Raw genomic sequence first — 27,127 nt, 5'->3', positions numbered from 1 at the left:
GATAGTTATAGCATGAAAATTATCGTGAAAATAAATATTTTGCCTCTTCCTAAGTAGTACAATTTCTCTCATAAATAGTGTTTTAATATTATCAGCAAAAATAAGAGCGCTATTTTATCAGAATAATTTCATTTATAATAGTTATTTCTCGGACCCAAGTTTGGTCCCGGGTATATCCTTAAACTACGTTCAAAAGAGAGGTATGGGCACTGTGAATGTCATCTCGCTTTGTGTGGTAGGGCACAGCACAGCGGATGTCATTCCAGATCTATCCGAGCAGAGCCCAACTGGGGAAGTACGTACTTACCTCCACCTTACAGAAAACACCGGTCAAATAACACTAGGCCCCACTCAAATCGTTGCAAGTGCATAAAATTATGTCTGTATGATGAATTATGTCTGGATGAAAGTATTTTATTCGTCATCATAAAATCTAGCAAAGTAAGCATACCTACGTAGATACTCGTACTCGATCATTTTGTAAGATAAACGACGGTCCGCAAGATAAACGAAAGTCCAACTACCCGCGCTGCGGTCATTTAATAATTTTTTCACCATCTTTTTGCAGTAGGATATTACTCAACGTGTATATGTTTAGAATCTGCATGAATTACGCTTTATTATAGTATTTTTTATATGATATTTTTGGCTACTATACAAAAGTTATTAGCTCTCAAAGCAAAAACCTCCATCCTAAATTTTCATCTTTTTACGTTTTTCTTGTAAAATTACTATGAAGCTGAAAAAAACAAATATCAGCAATGAATTCTACGTCTCCGGTTTATACGAAAATGATACCAAACTTGCCCTAGTAGCCACCAGGACCAGAACAGATTTTTTTGAATGATGACGGGTGGCGGCCATCTTTGTACCCCCCCTCCCCTTATTGCCTCCCAGGCTTTAAATGCTTAGAATTACTCAAAGATCATATGTGATGAAGCTCATAGCTTAATAAAAATTTTTTGGGTCAACTTCATAACTGACTCCGCTACTATATTTACCACTAGCTTTTCGGTGAAGGAAAACATCGTGAGGAAACCTGCATACATCTGCGAAGAAATTCAAAGGTGTATGTGAAGTCCCCAATCCGCATTGGGCTAGCGTGGGGACCAAGATAGATAGCCCAAGCCCTCTCGCGCATGAAAGGAGGCCTGTGCTCAGCAGTGGGACGTATATAGGCTGAAATGATGATGATGATGATGATGATGATTGTCTCTGAACCTGTAAGTGTAATGGATTCCAAGATCTCAATTTTACCTAACTATATACGATGTATATAGAAGGTACAGTCTGCATCAATAATAGGGTATGAAATAGCGAGCCAAAAGTGTCTGCCATGCTGGAATAGTCTCCCAAATAGATAATAGACTTCAGTTCGCGTTCAAAAGCATCTGCGACAGTTTAATTATTGTATATATCTCTTTTTTAAGCTATCGTTATACTTTTGACGCATACTTAGTCTGCTACGCTACTTTTGATCCTGACCCTGACTATTAGTATATAGGTACTTCCCTACATATTATGAATATCTTATGAGGTACTTACCTATAATCTAGTTGTGTATCATTACTTGAGCGTTTTGGATGTTTCATTATTGTGGCCTCTAGTTATAACAATTATACATAATAGTTAGAATTTTTTTTTATTCCATTAACTATCATAGGTAATTCCAAAGAATTGTGTTATTAATTCGAAAATAGTGTAACGCGGTATAAAACGTAAAATTCTTAATAAACATCATGGTACATATTACTTTAAATAACTAAAAATACCTGTCAGCGACGCACTCCACCAAGCTACAGAACGGGATCGATGGAGACAACTAGTTGAAGGAATCAAACGGAGTCACGATCCTCAGCAATGAGGGACCGACTGAAGAGAGAGAGACATATTACTTTAGGTGATTATACCTACTTACAACACACATCATTGTTGATGTATGTACAACATATTCGAAGTTTATGTAGTTAATGTGTTCAATCAATCTTCCAACATAAGTTTGCGCACTGTCGGGCGAACTGTATTGTCTGGCCACCAAGTCGGCTCACTCGTATTCATCACAACTTGTCTACTAAGATAATGCTTTGTTTGCTAACTGAGAACAGTAACTACTCTTAGTACCTAGTACCTACCTACTTCGTTACTGTAAACTTCGTATAGGCATAGAGTGCTCACTCCGTGCAAAGATAAAAATCTATTTATAAGAGGTTTTAACCGAGCTTTACGAAAGCTTATTTATAGTAAGATTTAAGCTTAATAAGTACCTATTAAGCAATAAGCAAGTTTGAAACTTATTAGCAATAACGTGGCAATAACCTAATATAATTATTACTAAATAAGAAAATTCATGTATGGAGTTAGCATCTAGAATCGTCTTAGCGGTTAGGTACATCGCCAATTACTAGCCACCCCCCAATTACTGGCCACTTAATTTGATTTCTATTTATAGGTGAACAAAGTTCATTTTAGTATATAAGGTACGAAAATCCAATTATTAGCCAGTTTTCAATTACTGGCCACCTATTCCAAAAATGAATTCTATTTACAGATAAATAAAACTCATTTTCAGTATAAGGAAAATGGCCAGTAACTGAAATTTATCCACAACCCACTCGTTCAATAACTGGCCGCCTCTTACAAAAATGAGTTCTATTCACCTATACACAGAATTCATTTTAGTATAGGTGGCCAGTAATTGAAAACTGGCTAATAATTGGCGATGTACCCTACTTGCCAGTACTTAGCAGTTAGCACTATCGTCTTTGCAGTTAGTACAGTACTTATTGTGCACTTTTGCTTTAAAATCAAATTAATTTGGTATAAATACATCATCATATTCCTCGCGTTGTCCCACGTTTCTCATTTTGCCACGGCTCATGAGAGCCTGGGTTCCGCTTGGCAACTAATCCCAAGAATTGGCGTAGGCACTAGTTTTTACGGAAGCGACTGTCATCTGATCTTCCAATCCAGAGAGCAAACTAGGCCTTATTGAGATTAGTCCGGTTTCCAAATAAGTTTGCTAGAAATATGTACATATTAAATAAATATTATAGGACAATTTTACACAGATCGGCCTAGTTTCACAGAAAGCTGAATAAGGCTTGTGTTGTGGGTACATACTAGACGAGGATATATACAGGGTGTTTGGTACATCGTTTGCCAAATTAATTAACAGCCTAGATTTTTCTCAGGCCTAGAAATTTTTAATTTAGCGCATTTTTTTTTTACTTCTATGCCAGTGTTTCGTAAATTTCAAATTTTTACTTGCGTAGTAGTAAAAAAACCATGGCCAATTTTGTTTTTCTAGGCATGAGAAGATAGCAAATGACTCAACCTATCTGCCGTTTTAATTTGGCAAACGATGTACCAAACACCCTGTATAATATACACATACCTATATAAAAATAATCAACACAGACATTATTGTACATTTTATATTCCCAGATTTGATAACGCTCACTACTACGTAATACGATGCTATAAGACACTTTACGCCGACATTCCTCTACACGGCTGACGTATTCCGTTAAAAGGTATCGGGTAGCTTTAGAAATATTTATATAAAACGTCGTGCTAAATAAATATTGCTTCAAAAGAATGTACCTACAATACAGACACATTCACAATCATATACAATATTCATTCGTATAAATTTGACGACCGGTCTGGCCTAGTGGGTAGTGACCCTGCCTATGAAGCCGATGGTCCCGGGTTCGAATCCTGGTAAGGGCATTTATTTGTATGATGATACAGATATTTGTTCCTGAGTCATGGTTGTTTTCTATGTATTTAAGTATTTATATATTATATACATCGTTGTCTGAGTACCCACAACACAAGCCTTCTTGAGCTTACTGTGGGGCTTAGTCAATTTGTGTAAAAATGTCCTATAATATTTATTTATTTATTTATTTATTAAATTAAATTTTAGAGTAGTTCATAGAACTCAAAATAGTTCCACGACCGATGCATGGAGGAGAAAATTTGGATTCGTTTCAGTTTGCGTTTAAATATTTGACGAGGTTCGACCGAGCGGCCGCTGACCCTCACCGCAGCCGTAGGGTTGAACACTACATATAAACACATGTTTATTTAGGTATGGAAAATGTACAAAAAAAATCTAAAAGCATTCCATTGAAATGTTTGACGTGTCGTCGCAACGCTCTATTAACAACAGCGATAATAGGTTCAGATAAATGATCATAGGTTGAGATGAGATAGGTTCTTCTATGTGCTTATACCTAATGTTCCTGAAAATTAATACTTTTACCTCCGCTGTAATTGTTGTTCCTTTGTAATCTTACATCCGATACTTATTATGTAAATTATTAAAGAGGCTTTTGAGAACGTTATTATAAAAAACAAATTTGAAAAGAAAAATATTGGCTGTGACAAGCAGACGGAATGTATAACCACAGGAAAAAATGTTTAACATTCTGAAACCAAAATTTTAAAATGTAATTAACACGAAAAAACTGCTAGTCAAATACCTAATGAAGGCCGTCTCTTTCGTTGATACTGAATGCACAGGTGCTGTCTCTTCTTAATTGTTTAAAAAGTGATTAGGTACCTACTAACTTTCAGACTCATTAGTAGTACTGTGAACATTAATACATAATATGTACCTACATATGAAATGACGCGCCAAAAGCAACCTACTATTCTGGATTACTTTTCCAAATAGAGAATACATTTCGCTACAAGTATCTGCAGCAGTTTAATTGTTCCATATATAGAGATATATCTACTTTTGTTAAGCTCTCAGAGAATAGTTGATGCTTTTGACGTCTTATATGTTACTTTTCATGCTGACTGTACCTCATGTAGGCACTAATTGTATTTTGAGAAACAGTTGGCAATCCTACCTAAATGTAGCTCTGGCGACACTTAGACCAGCTACTGTCTGAAGGAGTCTATTCTTACCTCGCGGTTTAGACTAGTTAGGTACCTAGCCTAACTAGTCTTGGTATTTAATGTTATTTAAAATCGATGCAGATATTTATTTGCAGTACATATGGTGCTACTTTCCCGCACTAGTGCGGCAATGAGCACTTTCCATGCCATTGTCGAAAATTTAAACAGCAGTTTATGGACTGTAAAACGTTGAACGATACATGTGCGAATAGGTAATTCGCAACTCGTGTCGATATAAAACACTCCCTTCGGTCGTGTTTTGATTTATCACCACTCATTGCGAGTTTCCTACTTTCCGCACTTGTATCGTAAATACCTGTTATGTTTGCACTTGTTAAAACAATAAATACCTATGTAGTCGAAATAAAAAGACCGTACTAAAATGCTCAGATAGGTAATGTTAATGTAGACTTCTAGTCTAGGCCAATTTGAACGTACACTGATATCAGAATGATATTTGAATCATGTTATCATGCGTGTCGCTCGTACTTTTCACTTGCCCGTACATGTAATGGTGCAGGCGAGACGCACGATAACTAAATAACATGATTAAAATATCATTCTAATGTCAGTGTAGTTACGTTCGAATTGGCCTGTTCTATTAAACCAATCTGTCATATTAAAAAAACAAATGTCATATTACAAAAACCTGTCATATTAAAAAATATCACACATTCACATAATTTAATCGCACGTCATTTAAATAATCTAATATTCCCTCACGTGGATTTCGTCAGCTGCACTTAAATACCCTGATCATCAAAAACGGCCGTCATTTCAAAAACCAATACCGTAATTTTCACAATTACGACCCCTTGGAAATTATCGAGCAAAGATAATCGACGTGACAAGTCGATAAGTGACAACCCTAAGTTAAGTATACTCGGAGAAGTTTACTTTTTAATAATGAAATGCAACATGAGTAGAAGTTCAATAACGTGATAGCGCAATTTATGGCGGCATTAAAGAGAGTAATGATGGTCAGTAACGGAGACATGTTAGCCCTTATGGCTCCTCTACACGATGGACCAGCGCCGGCCACTCCAAGGGACGCAGTTGTGCGTTAGAGGGAGCAAGTGATATTGCTATCTCATTCTATCGCATGGCTGCGTCCCTTGGTGTGGCCGGCGTTGGCCCATCGTGTAAAGGAGCCATTAAGCTGTGCCCCTATTTGAGTTCGGGTTAGACAGATTAAATAAACATATTTTACATGTCGGCTTAAGGATTCCGTAGAAAACGTTGGTTAAGTGTTTACCTCTACGCAAATGGAAATGGGTTTATGGGTAAATATGTATATGGGTTAGATGGCATGGGTTTTTCTAATCGATTTAAAAGCTCTTACAACTCTCAGATACTTGGTAGAGGTAAGTTATTACATGAATGGAGTAGGTATTGAAGAATATTTAAGATTTTCAAAAAAACTTATAGTCTGGTTACAAACGACATACAGTCTACAATAACTTACCTAGTCACATAGTAGCTGAAGAGAAATACACTATTTTTGTTACAAAATTAAAACAATATTTAATATCTAAAGCTTTTTACACTCTCGAAGAATATATGAATGACGGAGCTTAAAATATGTATTAGTTTTAAGTGTAAATTTTACATTTTTTTCCATAGGTTAAGTTATATTTTAAGATTTGTCACGCCCTAGCAGGGTCCATGCTGTACTTTATAATGTTATTAATATAGTATGTAAACACCTTGTAATACCATGGTTGGCATTCAATAAATGAAATGAAATGACATGGATAAAAATACAGAATGATGTGATGTGTACTGTACTAAGAGTACTAGAGTAACAATTAACAATACATAGTGAGATTATTATTTGGCTGGAGGGGTATTTCTACATGACTTGTGAAGAGCGTGGGTGAAAGAATTTCCTAAGGTATTTCAATTTTAATCATATTAAAACAACATTAATGTTAAAATATTTTTGGTTTACTGAGTCTGGTTCCATTTTTGGTTTTAACTTTGTTTTGATAAGACTTTGAGTCGTTTTAATATGTATCTCCAGAGATGCCTAACGAGACGACCGCCTCTAACTAAGAAGGACAATCGTACACCAACAAACGAAAAAATGTATAGTCCGCCCGTTTTTCTACGATCGAGTACGCCACAGTAAACTTACGTCGAACTTGATTTTATAAATCGGACTGGCTATATCAAAATGACAGATGCTACGAAAAGTTACACACTTCCCTAGATCATTTAAGTTTCTATTGGTGTTTTCCATAAAGTTTATGGCATAAACGATTGTCATCTTAGCCAGGCCCTTAGATTGAATTTCGCTAGCAACAATCAGCGTTATTGGCGTAGGTACGGTGTTTGGATTAGGTATGTCACGCACATTTATTTCGCGTACGATACCCAATGATACGACTTACGGTCGTATCAAAACGAGATGAAAACTCTATCAAATTATTGAAACAGAATGGGCTTCCTATGTTTTTGCATGTTTAATAGAGACGTTTAAGTACCTATACAGTGCACCATAAACGCTTATTAAAACGTTGACGGAAAGAAAAATACGAAGTGCATTCGTCATAATTCTTTTAGATTGCCGGTTTCGTGACTCACGCGAAGGTAATCGCGGTGTTTTCTAGTGGCAACCAACCTATGATTGCTTTGGTGATAACCCTATTTATATGTACGTATAACCAACATTCGATATTATTTGACGTATATTCAGATGCTGATAATAATAATACAGCCCACCTACGCTATGTTTTGTGGCTTTATTTCATTTTCACACCAGTAATTGTACTGCGTATGTTATACAAATCATTGTAGACTTTTGTTGGTCTAACTCTAATAAATTAAATATAATATAATAGACATACACAATAGACATGAACATTATTTAATTCAATGATATACATCTGAATGAAGCGGTGTAGTGTCAGGTGAGCATGGAAACAAGTGAATATCTTTCCCTCTGGGGAGACGGAGTAATTACTTGATGTATCTCTCGTACATTTCATAGGATGCTTGAATGAATATCCATTCTCTCTTAGTTTTTAAAACAATGCATTAATTTAGTTGGAGCCTATAGGCCGAGAGCCAGGAACAGATTTCGATGACCAATAATATTACGGTCAGTCTCTCCACCGCGATACAGTCTGCTGACGATATGTTATATTCACAATACTTTAATGTATAACAAGATATAGGGCAAGATATAGACATCTATTATATATCTTTTAGACATCACCAAGATATGATAACGATATGTTTAAGATCTAACCTGTCAAATTTGACATTTGCGCGATTCTTGAGATACTCTTGAACGATTTCCACAGGAAGGAGGATTTAGATATCCAATTCACATCTAATAGATCCTACTTTATCTAACGTAAAAGTGACATTGGTTGCCTGAATTGCGCTGCAAAAGAGAACTAGTTGATATCTTAACTATAACGTATCTAGCATGGATCTAGTATGTGTCGTCTCTTGTGAATATCTTGAAGTTCGAATACGGCAGATATACAGTGGTATTACTGAAAGAAATTAATAACTCAAATCTAAAATAGACCCTTGAGGTATTGTACCAAGGATGCTGGCGGCATTTCCTCCAGAGAGGAAAATGGGATCTACGTTTGTAAGGGGCTACTGCTTCTAGTCGTCCCCTTTTGTCTTAAAGTTTTAGATTTTACGTCCTTCGATACCTTTTTAGCTACGGCTGCGTAGCTCTCGTAGCAGTCGTAGCTGAGAACATCTGCGCAATAATGGTTCGATCTCGACTGGAGGCTCATTAAAACTTTAAAAATCGAACTCTAATATGTTATTGATATGTCAAGATTAAGGTGAAAGTTTTTAAAGTTTAAATTAGCTCTTAGAACATGTACGTAATGAAGGCTGGTAGTAGAAAACGACTGATTTTATGGTGCTAAATAAATATTATGTAATCCTGGGAACTTTCCCATGTTTACGAGCACTTACTCGTGAGATTAATTGATAGCAAAGGAAAAAAGAAATTAGCGACAAGCAATAAACTCGTATTTGATTCAAATTCAAGAAGTTAATCATTGCGTCGCGTAATTACACCGTAAAAGCGTACGAGTGAATACGATAACGTAGCGCGTACATTTCTCGTTCAGTAGGGTATATATATATATGTTTATGTACTGGTGCTGATGATATACATAATTATATGCACATGAACATCCTACTATTCCTACTGCCCTGAGTCCGAGAAAACAAACCTGATTTTCTGACAACATTGGAAATCCAGGCAATAATTACCTAATTGGTCAATTAGGGAATATTATGCAAAACTGCGTAGAGGGCGCTCCTAGCATCAACATTTCGTTATCTACCTCTAAATCATTCTTGAATATTTGAGCGATAGAGAGGCAGATAAAGAAATTTCGATTTTCGCATTTCGGGGTAGACTCTCTGTAAAAAAACCGCCATTATGCACTCTGGCGGCAGACCATTGCAGTAATACCCCAATACATTTTGAATATCGATAATAACTATAATAAGCAAGGCTCGGAAAAACATGAAAATATAACTATAACATAATAAGGACCCATTTATGTGTTGAAAATATTATTTGTTCACAGTCTACGGACGTCATTGGGGCATAATTTCATCGTTGGTATTGGTGTAAGAAAGTCTCTGCTGTACGGAACAGCGTCATGTTTTCAAAATGACGGGCGTTTTTCCGAGCCTCGAATTAATAAGACAAATGAAATAAATGATGTGGCGTGAGAGCGTAGGCTATTCACATTGCCCGGTCCGATATCGGATATCGGGTGGAAGTAAAATGTAAGACATAAATGTTTTTCTATATTTATTTTTATTCATTTAATAAATCATTATTATTAAAAAAACCATAGATAACGCAAAAAAGACGGACTTGATGCCATGTGGCACGCACATGTAGCTGTTTTTCTCATAGGCGCCTTCCAAACATCCGATATCGGAAAGGCGCTTCTGATAATTTCAGCCATGCCGGAGCCACCTGTCAGCTGGACCGATAAGGCAATTTGTTTGGGTGCGTATGTGTAGGCATAATATTTGTTGTGGTGTGTGTGACCGCTAAAGACGTCGCCCTCGCGGCTAGGGTTACCAGATACAAATTTAGAATTTCCTGACAAAATTCCTGATTTCCGAATATTTTTCCTGACATTCATATTTTTGAGGGGAGGGGGGGGGTGTCTAGCTAATTTAAGTTTTATTAAAGTTTGTTATTTGTATTAATTAAGTAAATAAAACGATTCTTTATAAAAAAAGTCTATCAAATAAAAAAATCCTGACATTTTCGTGTTCCGTCCCCATTCCTGACAAAAGGCCAAAATTCAGGAAAATTCCTGTCATCTGGTAACCCTACTCGAGGCCTGACTACGTGGATATAGGATCCTACATCCAATATCGGATCGGACAATGTGAAAACGCTTTTAGGGTGACCAAAATAATAGAAAAAAATTAGTGAAAGGTTTCAAAATTTTTAAATTAAAATAAAATATATATATGAGTTAATTAAAATGTCAAGTGGTTGTAATTATAAGAGAAATAGATATTTTCATTCACAAATGTCACCCTGTAAAAGTAGAATAATATATCATAACCATTAATCTTCACTTCAGCCACAGCTGAAACTTTTCAGCACGCATGCGTCCCTGTCAAAGCCAAGTGTTCTCTGAAAGTTTTCAGTCCGACCGACTCGGCAGGCGCGGTCAGGCGTCCCGCAGACGCCCTAAGTTCCAACTTGTCACGACTTGTCCGACTCGGCCCGACTTGTTGAACTTGTTTGATCGGGTTGAAATGAATTCGGCGAAGTTGGTGGTGCTGGTTCTGTGCTCAAGTGCGTATTTGTTTTAAGTGTGATGTGTTTTTGATTGTTTTTTTTTGTGTCAGCGAAAGTTGCGTGGGGGCTGATAACTTCGGTTTAAAATTTTATTTATTTAAAATTTAATTCTGCCACATGTGTAGACACCCTAGCGCCGTCCCATCTAGTCGCCACGTCTCAGAGAGCTGGCGGCGCGGCAGCAGCGGCTGAAACCCTAAAACGCCGCAAATATGCTGGTCTTACAAACAACCACATATTTGCGGCGTTCGCGGTAGAGACCCTGGGGCCGTGGTGTCGTGACGCCCACAACCTTTTTAAAGACCTTAAAAAAAGACTGTTGGAAACGACGGGTGACCCTAGGGCTGGCTCATTCCTAGGCCAAAGAATAGGCATAGCTATTCAGCGTGGGAATGTAGCCAGCCTTATGGGCACACTTCCGCAGGGGACAGATCTGGGGGATCTAAGGTAGGTGGGTAAGTTTTATTTATTTATTTATTTTATTAGTTTTAGTTTTAATTTATTTAGTCTATACTTAATTTTAATAATAGTTTGTATAAGTTTTGTTATTGAATAAATTAAAATAATTCTGAAATGTTTTATAGATATTTTTTTCATTCGAATATAATAATATGCATTATCAATAATAAAAACATTGACTTCGTTTCGATAGTTGTTTAGTGGATGATACTTTTTTACAGGTGTGACTTATATTACTTATACTTAGGGACTTTATGTTACCCTCAGACAAACTTAATAATAAGGTTTCAATTGGCTTGAATATATTGAACTGTATTTGTTTAAATACATAGGTATCGATTTTCAACCCTTGGAATGGCCAGCGGTCAATTAGGTCAATAATAGTTATTTGTACAACAAGAGATCAAAGTTTGATATTTCTTCGAGTGCTTATTTTGAGTCCCGTGCAAGCGATTCAAAAGCGCACGAGATGTAAATAACTTTGATCTCGTGTAGTACACAAAAATTTTCACCCTAAGCAGTGAGAACATACCTAGAGGGACAGAGATAATAGAACCCAAGTAGGGTAATTGTGTCAGATACATACATCGTTATCGCGGGAGCAAATACGATTTGACAATACTGAAAGATTATAAAAAACAGTCAAAAACAGAAATGACATTCGTATAGAGAAACGTTTATACCTACGACCTTAAAATGTATAATTATTTTATTGAATATCAATGCTATCTTACCTCCATACTTGACTTGATTGGTACTTAAAAAGATTACCTATTAGGTACGCAACCTTATCAGTCAATTTAGACATTTGTCAATCTTGACTGATCTTTATTTGTAACAACATAATCAAATAGAAGTTGCCTTTAAAATGCCTCGAAGGAAAATAACATGTGATGAATTTGTGGGGTTGTTTATACAGGATTATCCTGAGCTAGAGGCTCGCGATACAAATCTATTTTGCTCGAAGTGCAATATTAGTTTTTGTAAAACTAAATCTTCCGTGAAACGTCATTTTAACTCTGAAAGACACACTTCTCTCAAAAAAGATTTTAGGTTGGAACTGACAAAATTTCTAGTAAGCTGTAACATACCGTGGTCTCAAATAGAGAACCCTGTATTTAAAAATTTCATTGAAGATTGTGTATCTGGAAGTGGTTTTGCAGAAAAATGCCGGATATGAAGTTATGAAAAAAATGTGTGAACTGATATCGGAGAAGGAGATAGTACTAGATTCAACGATATATCGTTCTACATTTGATTACTTCCGTCGTTTTAAAAACGCACCCATTACAACAGTAGCAGTCGAAAGATCATTTAGCCAATTAAAATGGATATTTACTGCACGACGCCGCAGATTAAGAGTAGAAAACATAGAGAAAATTTATGTCGTATATTACGAAAATCACTTAAGATCAACAAAAATTAAATAATGTTGTACAAAATAAATCATGAATATTTATTTGATATGTCGATTCCGGGTCATTATTTACTAACAGAGTGTAAAGCAAGATTTATGAACATTATGCAACAAAAACTTCGTGCTATGTATGATGAACTTCTTGGAGGCTTATAATGTGTAGGCAGAAAGGTCTGTTTTTACTAAACGGGCAGTCTGTTTTACCACTTCTTTAATAAATTTATATTTGCTCCCGCGATAACGATGTATGCAGATACCGTCCAATTATAGGAGATGCCTACTTTGAAATGCTAAAAAAAAATATTTAAGTAGTCTTACTTAAATGTGCTATATTTGTTTGTATTGCTCATATTGTCTATTTTAGGTTAATATTACGTGACCTTAAAAAATATTTACGGTTTATTTTATAAAAAATATATTTTGAAAAAGTAGGGTTATTTCAGTTTCCGTCCGCCTGTGCGCTACTTTTCGTCCACGTATGAGTCAGTTTTCGTCCACTGTATGAAAAAGTACTGTAGGGTGCATTATTGCATTGAAAATCAATTATACCTATCTTTATTTTTTGTTTTTATGTTATATAGATAATTCTTAGTTAGTTACTAGCTTCTGCCCGCGACTTCGACCGCGTAGAATGGTTATTTTCGTGATAAATATTTATATTAGGGCTCGCGGTCGAGTCCGTGTTTCGTTTACACGTTTCGAATACCCGTTTCCGAATAACACGTACACGGTTTTCTGGCCCGTTCCGCACGTGTAATTAAGAAACGTGTAATTGAGATCCGTCTCCACGGATAAACGGGTATTCGAAGAAACGGATCTTATTTACCCGTGGCTCCGGACACGTCCTTGACGAGTAGTGAAGGAACGAGCCGGCGCGGCGTACTTAAGAGCTACAAATAAATAGACAAAAGATTCATGACGAGTTTCCGTCATATCTAACCTTATTCCGTGGTCCATAGAGTCGAAATTAAAAAAAACGGTTTAAATACTCGTTACCCTTTTCTGAGCAGGTAGTTTTTGCTTGCAATGTTGCAATACGAGTAGAAAATTAGAAATACAGTATACCTATGCTACTTATCAAAATACTATTTTGTATAAGACTTCAAATACTAATACTTTATGGTTTATTATTAATAAATCATTTGCTTCGATATATTTGCTTCTTTAATTTTAGCCGCTGCATTTGTTACAATTTCATGTATGTGTAGACAGGTTCTCCTTAGTACACCGACATAAAGCTTAGAATTGGCTATGGCAGGTCTGATAACGATTTGGGATGCTACTTGTTTTCGGCGATATCAGACAAAAGGGTATTGGAAAACAACACGTTGAATGGAACACCACCGGCCGGCATTTATTACCTGAGCACTAGTGTGAAAGTCGGCTGCCCTAAGCAGAAAACAAGTATCTCGGAAATTTTCAAAAACGGGTTTTTTGGATTTTCGGAATCTACAATTTTAGGCGCATCTTTCACCAAAAAAAATATTGTAAAATAATGCTTAGTTTTTAAAATATTCATGTTTTTAAAATCCAAGTATCTTTTTTTGACCCTGTATTCTACGCTGAATTCAAGTATATATCCCATTTCTACGCTAAATTCAAGTAACTAAACAGAGATACTTGTAATTCATATAGATGACCGAGATACTTGAGTTTAGCGTAGATGTTCGTAACTGCGAATCAGTTTATTACAATGGTAAAATAAGTATCTCCCAACACAATCTGCAATTTAGGTTAGAAATTAGTTACATAGTTATACAGAAGGTACCTTGTTTAAACATATACTTACGAGTACATAGAGAACAAATTTGCTTAGCAATATTCGTGTCAAAGGCTAACACGTGAAGAGTCTGTGAGATTTAAGTATAAAGAAAAAGTGTTGTTAAAACAATTAAAATTATCTGTATTGTCTACAGTAATGAAAACAAAACACTAGAATGCATGATATAGACGCCTACGCCAAAGAAAGAGGAAATCATAATCATGCCGTATCCATGCCAAAGGTTTTGGAAAAAAATAGAAACAAACAATAACTGACTGGATTCAATTGACCAAAAGGGAAATATTTAATCCAGAAATTGAATTTTTATAAAGAAATATATTATGTGGTTAAGTGAATCATCTAAGATCAATCTCGAGGAGTCTATTAGTAGAGTTAGACTAAGAAAAGTCTGCAGAGATGTTGAGAGCACACTCAGTGCCAGTGTTATTTATATCATAATTTCATAGAAGTTTGACGTTTAAAATAACACCTGCACTGCGTGTGCTGTCAAAATCTCTGCAGTTTTTGGTTTAACTTTAGCCACTAAAGAGAACCACCAATTACTTACCATAGGTATTAATAGGTAACATAGCCAATAATCGATATTGCTTTATAAGAAATAGGAAAAACTGACTTGAAGGATTTCATTAGATTTTCACTTTGTTACATAAGTAAAGTTAAATAGTATATAAAGTAACTATGTACCTAAGTATTTATCTATGCAAGTATATATATCGTCGGCATCGTCGCCTAGTACTCATAGTACAAACTTTGCTTAATTTGGGGCTAGGTCAACGGGTGAAAGATTGTCCCCAAATATTGATTTTTATGGACTCACCAGCTCTCACCATACCATGCTCCAGCCTCATTCCTATCAAAGACATCTGTCAAATCTGACTATAAAAAATGCAAGTGCTAGTCGAACTCGCCCACCTTACAAATTTAAATTATTACTTTTTTGTAGGTACTTTAAAGTTTTCAGATTATTCCCTCTACTTATAGTGTAAGACAATATTACTTGCTACATTTCATAGTTCTAGGTCAACGGGACTTCCTTAAGCTACCTACTACCTACCAGTTTAAAATTTTGATCCATTTGAGACTGTCGAATACTTACGTATTTTGACATAAACGACCGTATCTTTTTTTACGTTAATTTAGAAGTTTGAAACCACCCATCCACGAAAACAGAGGGTTTGTTGAAGGAATGGGATATTGTATCACAAAATAATCGCTGGAAATAAATAAAATCGATGAAATAGCTACCAATTACCATGTGTCAGAAGGTCTGAGGATGAAACATCAATTACTATTTAAAAAAAGTATATTTTCCAAGAGAAAATGAGTTTTAAATATATATAAAAAAAATATAATTCTTTCAAGCGTTTTATTATGTAACAGAAATTTTGAAGTCGACAAACCAGAAAGAAACAAAAATGAGTTGTCGGTAGCTTATGTCATTAGCTTTCATTTGATACCATTTCCTTCAGAATTGCATGAAAATTTGAAAAGTTATTGAGCGGAGAGCCAAATATGTTTAGTATTTAAGAAGCTAAAGTGCTTGCTATTTCTAAGCTAAACACGAGATACTTGAATTTGTGTAGAATGGTTCTGAGATTTTCGGGCAGTAAACTACACAGAACACATTTTATGCCTGTACAAAGTTTTATATACAAGAATATAAAAAAATAAAGTCTGTATAAGCTTAATTTTATCGCCCTTAACAAAATGGTATAAAAAGATGTTATATTTTAGACCAAATACCTAACAAAACAGACAAATTACGTTTTTTTGCTCTCCTCAAAAATTTGTCAAAACTGAGTTACTTGTTTTCTGCTTAGGGCAGCCGAAGTGACCCAAGTGAACATGAATGATTACCAATTTTGAGATCTATCTTAATGTATTTAATAATATAATTGCAAGGTAACCCAGGTAGCATGGGTTTTTAAAGTTCTCGCGTGAAATCCTGCGCTTCAAATGCCGCTTTTGTGTACTTTTTTTTGCATCGTTGGTGGATTTGCTGTTCTCGCGCAACAGTTAGGTAATTGATAAAAATAACAAATGACCACTAAGTAGTAGTAAGTAGTATTTATCTGCACAAGTATTCTTCGCGAAACTATATAACTTACACCATTATAAGTATATAAAATGTGTTTCTTTGATTGAAATGTAATATGTAATGAAATTAGCTTAAAAGCAATAATAGTAAAAAAATGAAGGTTCTAAACTAGGGACGGGTAGGTTTAAAATTAAAAATAGTAGACTATATAGAATAGGGACTTATTGTATAGTTGGCTAAATATGATATATTAACACATGTGTTAAAACTGTTATAAATAATTTTAAAAAATTCTTACGCCAAACGAGTTCATCTGAAGTTAACATTCAATACTAGACCTTGCATACCCAGACCTAGAGCATTGATTGGCTCAAACTGTTTCGGATCCGTTCGGGCCGGTGTTAAGTACCCGTGTAAACGGAGATACGTATCTGAGAAACGTTTCTTGGGAACGTTTCTTGGATACGTATTCGGATCCCGGCGGTTCCGTGTAAACCGTGTTCTTAGCACCGCCGGTCTTAAGAACACGGGTATTCGTTTCGGCGTGTAACACGGATACCGGGAGCCCTAATTTATACCGGGTGTGGCCTGTAGCACGAGCAAATAATTAAAACATAGATTGTACTCCTCAAACGGTGACACTTTTGTTCAACAACTTTTAAAAATAATGAAGTGTTTATACTCCCTATTTTTCATACAAAATAAATATTATCTTCAATGGACGCCATCGCCACGCCATATCATTGTGATTGACGTTGCTTGTCACGCCTTAAACTTAACAAAATTCGCAATACATTGCGTCTTAGAATAAATTTTAAAGTGTATTAAAAATCAAACCACAAGTTATTTTTAAAAGTTGCTGAATAAATGTTGGAAAGTATGAGGAGTACAGCCTACAGTTTAATTTTTTGCTCATATTACAGGCCACACCCGGTATATATTTCCTTCCTCAGTAGACCGACAAACAGTGTTACATTCGCATTTATAATATATAATATCAATATAATAAGGATTCATTTATTTTTAAGCTATGTACGTTACTAGTACCGGCTTAGTTTTGCTGTATATAGGGTCATTGCGTTAGTTTTTATCAACTTATCGGAGCTGCCAGAGTAGCTGGACAATAAAATTTATCATGAAATACCCACTTAAATATATGATAGTTATTTGTTTTCTTGTGTTAATTTATGTATAGGAAAAACTAATGCAGATGCATTATTAAGATAAACACCAGTTATAATTATAATACCTACCCACTTTTATTTTATTAATAACAGATATTTAACTTGTTTTTCTTTAATTACTAACAATCTAATACAATCTATTTATCAACTTTAGATAATATTATTTAGAGGATCCCCGCTCCGAATCATTTCTGGTGCAGAGGCTGTCCATAGCCATTCAGCGGGGTAATGCCGTGAGTGTTATGGGCACTTTTGCACCGGAAGCGATAAGGAACGGGTTTTGACGGATAGTTACTTTCGTAATTATTTAAGATGTATTTTGTATTGTGTCCAATTTGTACATAAATAATAAATGTTATTGGATGATATTATTTATATTATATTATTATTTGAGAAATTCAGAGTCTGAATATACATGGTCATTCAATAATTTATTTTTTTGTAGGAAAAGATCTCTATGTATGATCATAGTCGTGAGGGAGTTCATTCTGAATTAATTAATTGCCCATAGAGATTCAGGCACTGAAATTCTTTAGAAAAACAGCTCGTGTCGTGTATGATGGTGCCTTATAAAGAATCTATGATAAATAATATGTAAAATATTAGGCCAAGCGCGCACCACGACTTTTTTTCGCGCGATAATTTAGTCGCAGAAATGTAACGTATGTCATATAAACGGCAGTGCGCGCACATGCGACAAAAAAATCGCAGCGATTTTAAAATTGTCATTTGTCACATTTTTCCGCGACTGCTCGCGACGCGATTGTCACAAAGTGAATTGCATCAACATCAACATCAACATTTATTCATCAAATAGGCCACAAGGGCACTTTTACACGTCAACATTGAATTTACATAAAAGCAAAAATAATAACATCAACAATTTTATAAAATAAAACTAACAATTCAATCTAACGCATTACAATTACTAAGAGATGTATATGGTCTCTTAATGTCGAATTACATACAAAATACAGATAAAAAACACACACAAAAAAAAATCTATAATATTTATTATATGCAGCATACGGAGTTGTATGGCCCCGCGCGCACTGCGATAATAAAATCGCACCAGGACCTCAGTCGGCATTTCGCTCTCCAAGAGTCAACATATCGGAACCTGCTTCTCCAATGGAGTCAAAAGATGAGACGCTAGATGTTGACCGTTTAATTATAGAATTAGAAGGAGATCACCTTTGTGGTATAAATACTCAAAGTCATACAGCGATTGCATATTGTTTCACGACAAGCGACTGGTACGAAATCCATGTCGAGAATGAACAAATCGTCGACTTTTCATCGCAGTGCGCGCAGTGAATTTTCTGCGATAAATTACAGCGCGATTCTAAAATCGTGTCGCAAAAATTAAAATCGTGGTACGCGCTTGGCCTTACAGACGCCCGGACCGCGACTTTGCGGTCCGGCGCACGTTCGATCGTGTGTAGGGGATCCGCCGTATGTACGTCCATTAAAGCCGTGTAACAGACAACCGCACCTATGAGTGAGAGCGAGAAAGAGATGGCTTTTAAGGACGCAGTTTTATAAAGCCACACATTCACACTCCTACCGTCCTACAAACGGCTAAACGGTAGGACGGCTCGTAGTCTGCAACCCCCATACACAATCCTACCCAACGAGGCGGACTACGAGGCGGCCTACAAGGTAGGAGTGTGAATGCGGGGCTTAAGTGAGAGCGAAAAACAGATACTTATTAAACCAGCATCCACACGGCCTGGTACAGCTATCAGTTCCATGAACAGCATGCTGTAGGATATAGAGCGAGATAGGGAGACAATTATATGTCTCGTTCTTGCAGGACTATTTTGTAACATCGTGTTAATACTGCTTAATAATCATAGACATTTCAATTATTTTAAAGCCCGCTCCACACTCGTGCGCGAGTTGCGGTGCGGAGCCACGAATGCGAGTGTGGAGTCGATTTCGCAGATCTGTGATCTCGACTCCACGCTCGCGTTCGCGGCTTCGCGCCGCGATTCGCGCTCGAGTGTGGAGCGGGCTTAAGGTTAACTGGTTTGCGAAACAAGCGGTATCCAGACGGGATGATAAAATCGACCTATTTGATCAGGAATGAAATTGGCGTCAATCTCCAATTTAATCACCAATTTTAGATTTATGGTAATATTAGAGCCCTCTAAATTGAAAAAATACCCCAGAACGAAAATACTGGCGTCACAAATTATATAGTATTCTTGCATCTCATTTTATCGGTAATATCGGGCATTATCGGTGGTTGAATTCGGCGAGCCAAATTGTCGTTTGCGTCCGAACTTCCTGATTCGATCGGGCAATTTAATCAGATTGGCAAAAAATTGACTAGTCTGGATACGCGTTCTTAAAATTGCTTTATTTTTTTTTAAATATTAAGGAGGGAAAATCGTAAGTATTTGACATTTTTTATATTAAGATTCGAGTAAGGTAAATGTACGCTTCACCGAATGCTTAAGCCCTAGACTTACGTTTAATTTTTTTATTCGTTCTGATATTTTCTTACGAATATGTTCAATACTAAAATAGAAACATAGATAAATTTGTCCTCATTTAAACATACCTATAAATTACTGAAATGATTGGACGTGTATTAAAAACATTTTTAAAGTCATTTCTTCCAATTTCCTTGTTTGTACCGTTTACCGAACTAAGAAACGTGATTTGCACATTATACCGAATAGGGAGCCCGCATTACCGAACTAGGAAATAATTGTATGAAAATATGGTGTTGAGTGGTGCTCAAACTTCAGTAGTTCACTATTAAATCCCTACTATGCTTCGTTTTTTAGCATTATAAAGATGGTAAGCGATCTTGACGTGTCTTTTTTATTGAAATAATTCTTTTGAAAAATAAGTCAGTAAGTAAGGTACGCAACAATTATAAAACATGTACGCATATGTATAAAATAATTTGGCTGTTTCATAAATTTTGGCTGGTCCATTTTCTATGGAAGGGTAAATTTTTTTTCACGATTTCGGAGTTGGTCCCATAGTAAAAGTTGCTCAGTATAATCCCAAAACCTCCCTGGGAATGGGAATGTAGTTAATTTTTAGCCACTCTGTATGTGAACCACGGAATTTCATAACAAAAGATAAAAGTTTAAAAAATCACAATCGCCCACGACGAGAGGAATCTAAAAAAAATTTTTGAACATCATGCTACATTATTTTTATTATCCTATTCAGTTTTTTTGTCCACATTCCAAGACTATTATCAGGCGTCCAATAAGTATGTCTAAAGTTTGAAAAGCGCTGGCATTGAAATAATGGTCACAAAAAATAAACATATAAATATCGACCTAGCCGTTATCGTAATAAGGATGATATTCTCATGAACGTCGAATAGAAACATGGCCAACGCAAACATGAGTTCGGTAGCAGAGACCATGGGTACCATTCACCGAACGGCCGTTCGGTGAACGAAACATGGAAAATATGTGGAACCTATTTCGCGAACGAATTTTGAAAATAGTATTTTAATCGTAATCAATGTGGTATAACTACAAATCTATCATTAAATTTAATACTTGAATCCATTACAAAACCGTACATGTATAAAGTTCTTGTTAATACTGACGTAAAATATCTAAAATTATTGTTTGATAATAGTCTTGCCAAAAACCTTATTTTGATGCCAAAAAGTCGTAAAACATGAACATTTCAAACGCAGTTTTATAATAATCTATATAGGTTATTGTTGTTCGGCAATTGCTCATAAAATTACAAATACATTAAGTTATTTGTGAAATTAGGTAGATAATCTAAATAGTTCGTAATCAACCATTAAAAAAATAATTTCAAAAACATACGCTTTCCCTGATTTCGGACGCTGTTCGATAATACCTTCCAATCAAATTGTCGATGTACTCATCACCGAACTCACATTAAGCTTAATTTCTGATAATATGACTGCACTAAATTAATTAAATTTACTAAAATACACAAACTAATTAAGTAGTCACACTGAAAAACCATACTTTGAAACACAGAAATAAATTTAAAAGGTTTTATGACCTTAAGAAATATATGCAACTTCTTACCGATTTCTTTAAGGTTGCCCATACAAAGTGGCAATCGGGAGCAACGATCCGTTTCGATCAAATGCCACGTCCCAACTGCGGGACAAATTGGCCGACTCTGAGGCATAGTTGAAGGGATAGGTATTTAACTCGTGGAAAAAAAAATACGCAAGTAAATATCAGCTGTAAATAATCGACTTATAGCCTAAAATAGAAGAAATTCGGTGATACGGACGGATATTGAGCGTTCGGTGGAGCGTACTTTTACCTTAATGCTTGATGCTTAAATAATTAATTGCCTATTTTAACTTATTTCCTCGCATATTTGGAGCAAAGCACTATGCTCCAGTGGGAATAGCAATTCCTGGAATCGTCTCATTGTCGGACTCAGTTCAATTCTTTCATTTCGTCGAACAAAATCGAAACTCATCCACGAATTGCTATTTTCGCCCTCTGTAATCATGTAATAATAAATCTCGTCTACACCACTCATAGTACATGGACGGAAACTGAAACAATATTTAAAGCTATTTTTAGTTTTCGACCACGTATTTTAAATATGATTTTAATCAAGCAACAGTGACAAAATTGTGCACGAAAACTAAAATGTATAATCTTATAAGCAAGAAACATCATTTTAAGAGAAAATATGTAGTAGTTTATAAGTCTTTTGAAGTAAAACGACCATAACAAATATACACCTAGCTGTTCCAGTTACCGTCCGTGTGGTCGGAAACTAAATATTTTTCAAAATTAGTATGTCAGTACTCGTCCACTAAATTTATCAAAGATTATTATGAAAAAACTATAAAAAACACTTAAAATTGCGTTTATTATACTTTTAAGTTGCAGTATGTGCCAATAACGTAACTTAAACTAGCTAAATTAATTAATAAACTTACCGTGAACATTTGCCGCCAACACTTTTTTTTTTCTTGCAAAATGACGTTTTCAAGCTCTGGGTGCAATGCCGCCACTTACATAATTTTTTTTTAAGCCGCTATTTGTCAAATAACACTTTTATTTTGGTAAAAATATTGCTTAGACATTATGGATTGCAACAAATCCAAACATGTGTGAGAAGGCTTGTTTATATTCAAATTTTCCGCAATTATTTGTAGCAACTCCGCCAAGTGGACGGAAACAGGCACTGGACGGCAAACAGACACAATTACCCTACATCGAACTTGTATTAGACCCCGCATGTTGAAATGACATTTGACTATAAAGGTCACTAGAATGTCATTTTGTCTCACTCAGTGAGCAAAATGCGATTTTGCTCACTGATTGAGACAAAATGACTCAGTGAGCAAAATCTCATTTTGCTCACTGTTTTTAAGAAGCAAAGTACCCTTGTTCGAGCTGCTGAGGTAAAAATTTATGGATCCCTTAAATCCCAATCGACTAGACATTGGGTCAGCAAAGAGCCCCAAAATTCAATACTAAAGTAAAAACTTCAAGATGCCATGGAGCCGGTGGGATTCAAGGGGTAAAATATCATTTCCAGTTTTTGAAAATTACGTATCTCGTACAAAGGATTAATTAAAGTTTATACAGGGCGTTTTTTTGAACAACAAGCCAAATATTGTGCGAGGTGATTAGGTAGACCATACTGAACAACTATTTCTATGGGACCAACTCCGAAATTACAAAAAAATTTTTGGCCGTTTCATACATTTTGGAACACCAATTTACTTTTGGATTTCGGGTTTGGCCCTATAGAAAAAGTTGTTCAGTATGACCTACCTAATCATCTTGCACAATATGGCTAGTTGTTCAAACAACGCCCTGCAATATTCGTATCGAGATACCTACTACCTACTTAGCATATTTGAATTGAAATAAGTAGCTACGTTTATTAAATATTATAATACGCACTTTTAAGTAGTCTCCCCAGTAGGTACCTACCTTTACATAAAATATATTTTTCAGTTTATAATACCATCATATTTAATAGTTCATATTTTACTTATAGCTGAAAACGTATTTTATATGAAAATTCTCATGATATTTCGCCAAAACTGTCCAAAAGCGAATATTCGTACGGATGGATATTAAAACGGTCATTTCAGAGAAACGGTTAATTTATTAAACTTGCACATTATTTCACCACAGTTATTATAATACATAGGAATTTCGAAACAAATGCAGGCATTAAGCCGCAGAGAAAGTTTTCAAATAAATAAAGCTGCTCAGTGATATAGCGGCGCTGGTCCAATATGCTGTTGTTTTTATACTAATCCCCGCGTTAAAAAGGTCTCATGTCACGGTTATTCCCTGTGATGATTGGCTGTTTCTCTCATAACAACCACTTCATGAGCACTGAAATGTAAATAAAGCGTGTTGAGAGTATTTTCAGTTGGGCTACCCGCGCGTGGCCGGTACGATTTAAATCTTATGTTTGGGGAATATTTAAACATATAAATAATAAATGTTATACTGTGGGATGCGGTGGCGATACTTGTACATTTACACATTTATAATTAAAAATACCTACTCAAATGTACAGTTAGCATCAAAAGTAGCGTATTAGGTACAATCATCTGGAATAATATGTTACGGTTCGAAGGCCGCAAACATATGTGATACGCTAAGCTCTACAAATAAGATCGTGTCAGATATTTTTGCGGCTTTCGTTATGTGACATATTATTGCAGGTGACAGTACTATTTCTAGGTGTAGAAGTATTTAAAAGTACTGTTATAAAAGGCGTAAGTTCTCCAAGCTTAATGAAAAGAGATTTGTCTCTCTATATGGACAGTGGCAGATCTTTAGAAATTAAATGGTAGAGTAGAGAGTAGAGAGACCAGTAAATGACTATTTGGAAAAATAAATGAGTGATAGAAACAGAGACATACCTATCTCTTTTTGATATGCTTCTTATATTAGATACTTAATGGAAGATATTTTACAAATTTATTTAAATTGAAATGTCAGGAATCTAATAGTATTATAATGTAAAGTGTCAGTAGGAGTATTTACCTGTAGAAGTCTCAGTGACAAAATTATGTACTTAGCATATTTAAATAATAACATATATCAAATAAACAAATACCTACACTCTAAAAAATTAAGACCAACTAAGAGCAGTTTCTTCTTAGTTGACGTTAAGTTAATTACAACAATTACGATCTTATATAAATCAATGAAAGCTGATTACTTAAAACAATAAGTGTATCTGTGATTGAACTAATAAAGTAGGTATTGATTAATCCTAACAATTGTATACCTTGCATCTATTATTAACTTGTTGACATAATTATGTAACGTAGGTTGATTCAATAAATATCAAGCTTAGTTGATCTTACTAGGGTCAATTAGTTACCATAATTCTTTTTCATGTATATATTGAACAAGATCTTAGTTGGCTCAGTTACATAGCAATAGTAAGATCAATCAGAATTACCTTATTTGAAATGTCGAAGTCCTTGTTAGGCTCGTATGGAATCAAGATGCTTGATTACGACTATCAAAATATTGATAGGGCCAACCAAATTTTTTTTAGAGTGTATAAAAATCTGACTCAAATCTCTAAGCAGTGTGCCCAGATGGCTCGATTCGAACATTAAAATACGTTAACGTTTTTAGGGTTCCGTACCCAAAGGGTAAAACGGGACCCTATTACTAAGACTTCGCTGTCCGTCCGTCCGTCCGTCTGTCACCAGGCTGTATCTCACGAACCGTGATAGCTAGACAGTTGAAATTTTCACAGATGATGTATTTCTGTTGCCGCTATAACAACAAATACTAAAAACAGAATAAAATTAAGATTTAAATGGGGCTCCCATACAACTAACGTAATTTTTGACCAAAGTTAAGCAACGTCGGGAGTGGTCAGTACTTGGATGGGTGACCGTTTTTTTTGTTTTTTTTTTGCATTATGGTACGGAACCCTTCGTGCGCGAGTCCGACTCGCACTTGCCCGGTTTTTCAAACATAAATCTAATTAATATCGTATGTAAACCTAATATTTGATGTTACTTAAAGTACGATTCGAGCTGTAAGGCACTGCCTATTTTTCCTTCATTTAAATTGATTTTATAACTGGCTTTTTAATAGATAGGTGTTTATTTGATCAGATAAATTTAATATGTAACATCCCCAAAATTCGGAATCATATTAAATCACAATCGGAAATCGTGTTAACAAGCGCGAATATAATTAATGTTATTACTCGTGCAGATATATCTGTTGCTAATTTTATTAATAGGTATAAATTTGACCTTTCAATACGAAGCGTTGAATTTTAACTGAAACAAAATAATTAATTAACATTCGTGGGAAACGTACAAGCCTTACCGGTTGTCAAAGTTTATATGAATCGAGTTTAAAATTTAATTAAAGGTTTTAACCTTTATGTACGTACCTATACATACATTAATTTTGATGGGCTTTATGTACCTACTCGTGCTTTCGACTCAATTTTACACACGAAACAATTAATTCGAACAAAGAACAATGGAATCATCATAATAATGGAAAGTCCCGTTTTGAAATTATCCGACGTATTTATTTCGACATAACGAAAGTTCGAGACTTTTACAGGAGACTACAGTCTATACTTTGTGTTTAATAATCGAAGTAGGTAGATAATTAAATATTTTTGCTACAAATTGTTAAAAATATAATACTTTCAACAACAATGTAAACATTTAATTGGATATGGTAGATAGAAGTCAAGTTAAAAAATTATCTAGAAGCCCGAAGTTCGAGCCTCCGTGCATGCAAATTAGGGGTCATCCATTAATTACGTCACACGAATTTCTAGGTTTTTTGACCCCTCCCCCCCTCCTTGTCACACTTGGTCACATTTGGCAAACCCCTCCCCCCTAGTGTGACGTCACATTTTTTCCTACGCAACCGAATTAAGTAAGTACCTAAGTATTATTAATATTTTATTATCAAAATATTTTTGACGATATAAATATTAGTAATTTTATAACCCAAAACTGCTTAGGAAAGAAAATTAAACGATTTAAAACGATTATCCTTTTATAAACTTTTTATTTAAATGTACAGCGAATAAAATAATTCAAATAAATTTTCGGTTACTGATGAAGTTAAAGTGACGTCACAAAGTTTGTGTCTCCCCCCTACCCCATGTCACAATATGTCACATTTTCTTGACCCCCTCCCTCCCCCTAAACGTGTGATGTAATTAGTGGATGACCCCTTATAACGTTTATAAATATTTGCGAAATTTTAACGAACTTGTTTAAACTTCAATTCGAACTAAAAAAAAATAACGAACAAAAATTTACGAAAACATAAATGTAATTAAACTAAATGCACACTAATAAAATTGTGCAAGTCAATTATTTCTTATAGCCTTATAGGTACCTAGTCCACCTATAAAAACTTCGGAAGTAATACAATAATTTGTTTCTATAGAATTATCACATGAAGTTAGAAGGCAGGTTTCACTGCCGGTCGTTCGATCGTTAAATATAAAAAAAAATCTCGAGGTTGGGCATACATATTTG

At 35.2% G+C, this 27,127-nt stretch overlaps 1 protein-coding gene across 2 annotated transcripts in view; it reads left to right on the top strand.

Moving 5' to 3' along the window:
- Nucleotides 1-10,594: 10,594 nt before the first annotated feature.
- Nucleotides 10,595-27,127, top strand: part of LOC134680166 (uncharacterized) — a 50,592-nt gene continuing 34,059 nt past the window's right edge. For both annotated transcript variants that reach the window (XR_010100433.1, XM_063539242.1), the window contains exon 1: nt 10,595-10,732. Coding sequence is in view for 1 of the 2 variants with exons in the window: in XM_063539242.1 (XP_063395312.1) it covers nt 10,693-10,732 (40 nt within the window). In the remaining variant the exon portion in view is untranslated. The remainder of the gene's footprint in view (nt 10,733-27,127) is intronic.

This window comes from Cydia fagiglandana, chromosome 1 (assembly GCF_963556715.1).
Source record: "Cydia fagiglandana chromosome 1, ilCydFagi1.1, whole genome shotgun sequence".
Lineage (NCBI taxonomy): Eukaryota > Metazoa > Arthropoda > Insecta > Lepidoptera > Tortricidae > Cydia > Cydia fagiglandana.
This window is presented reverse-complemented; position numbering and strand designations above follow the sequence as displayed.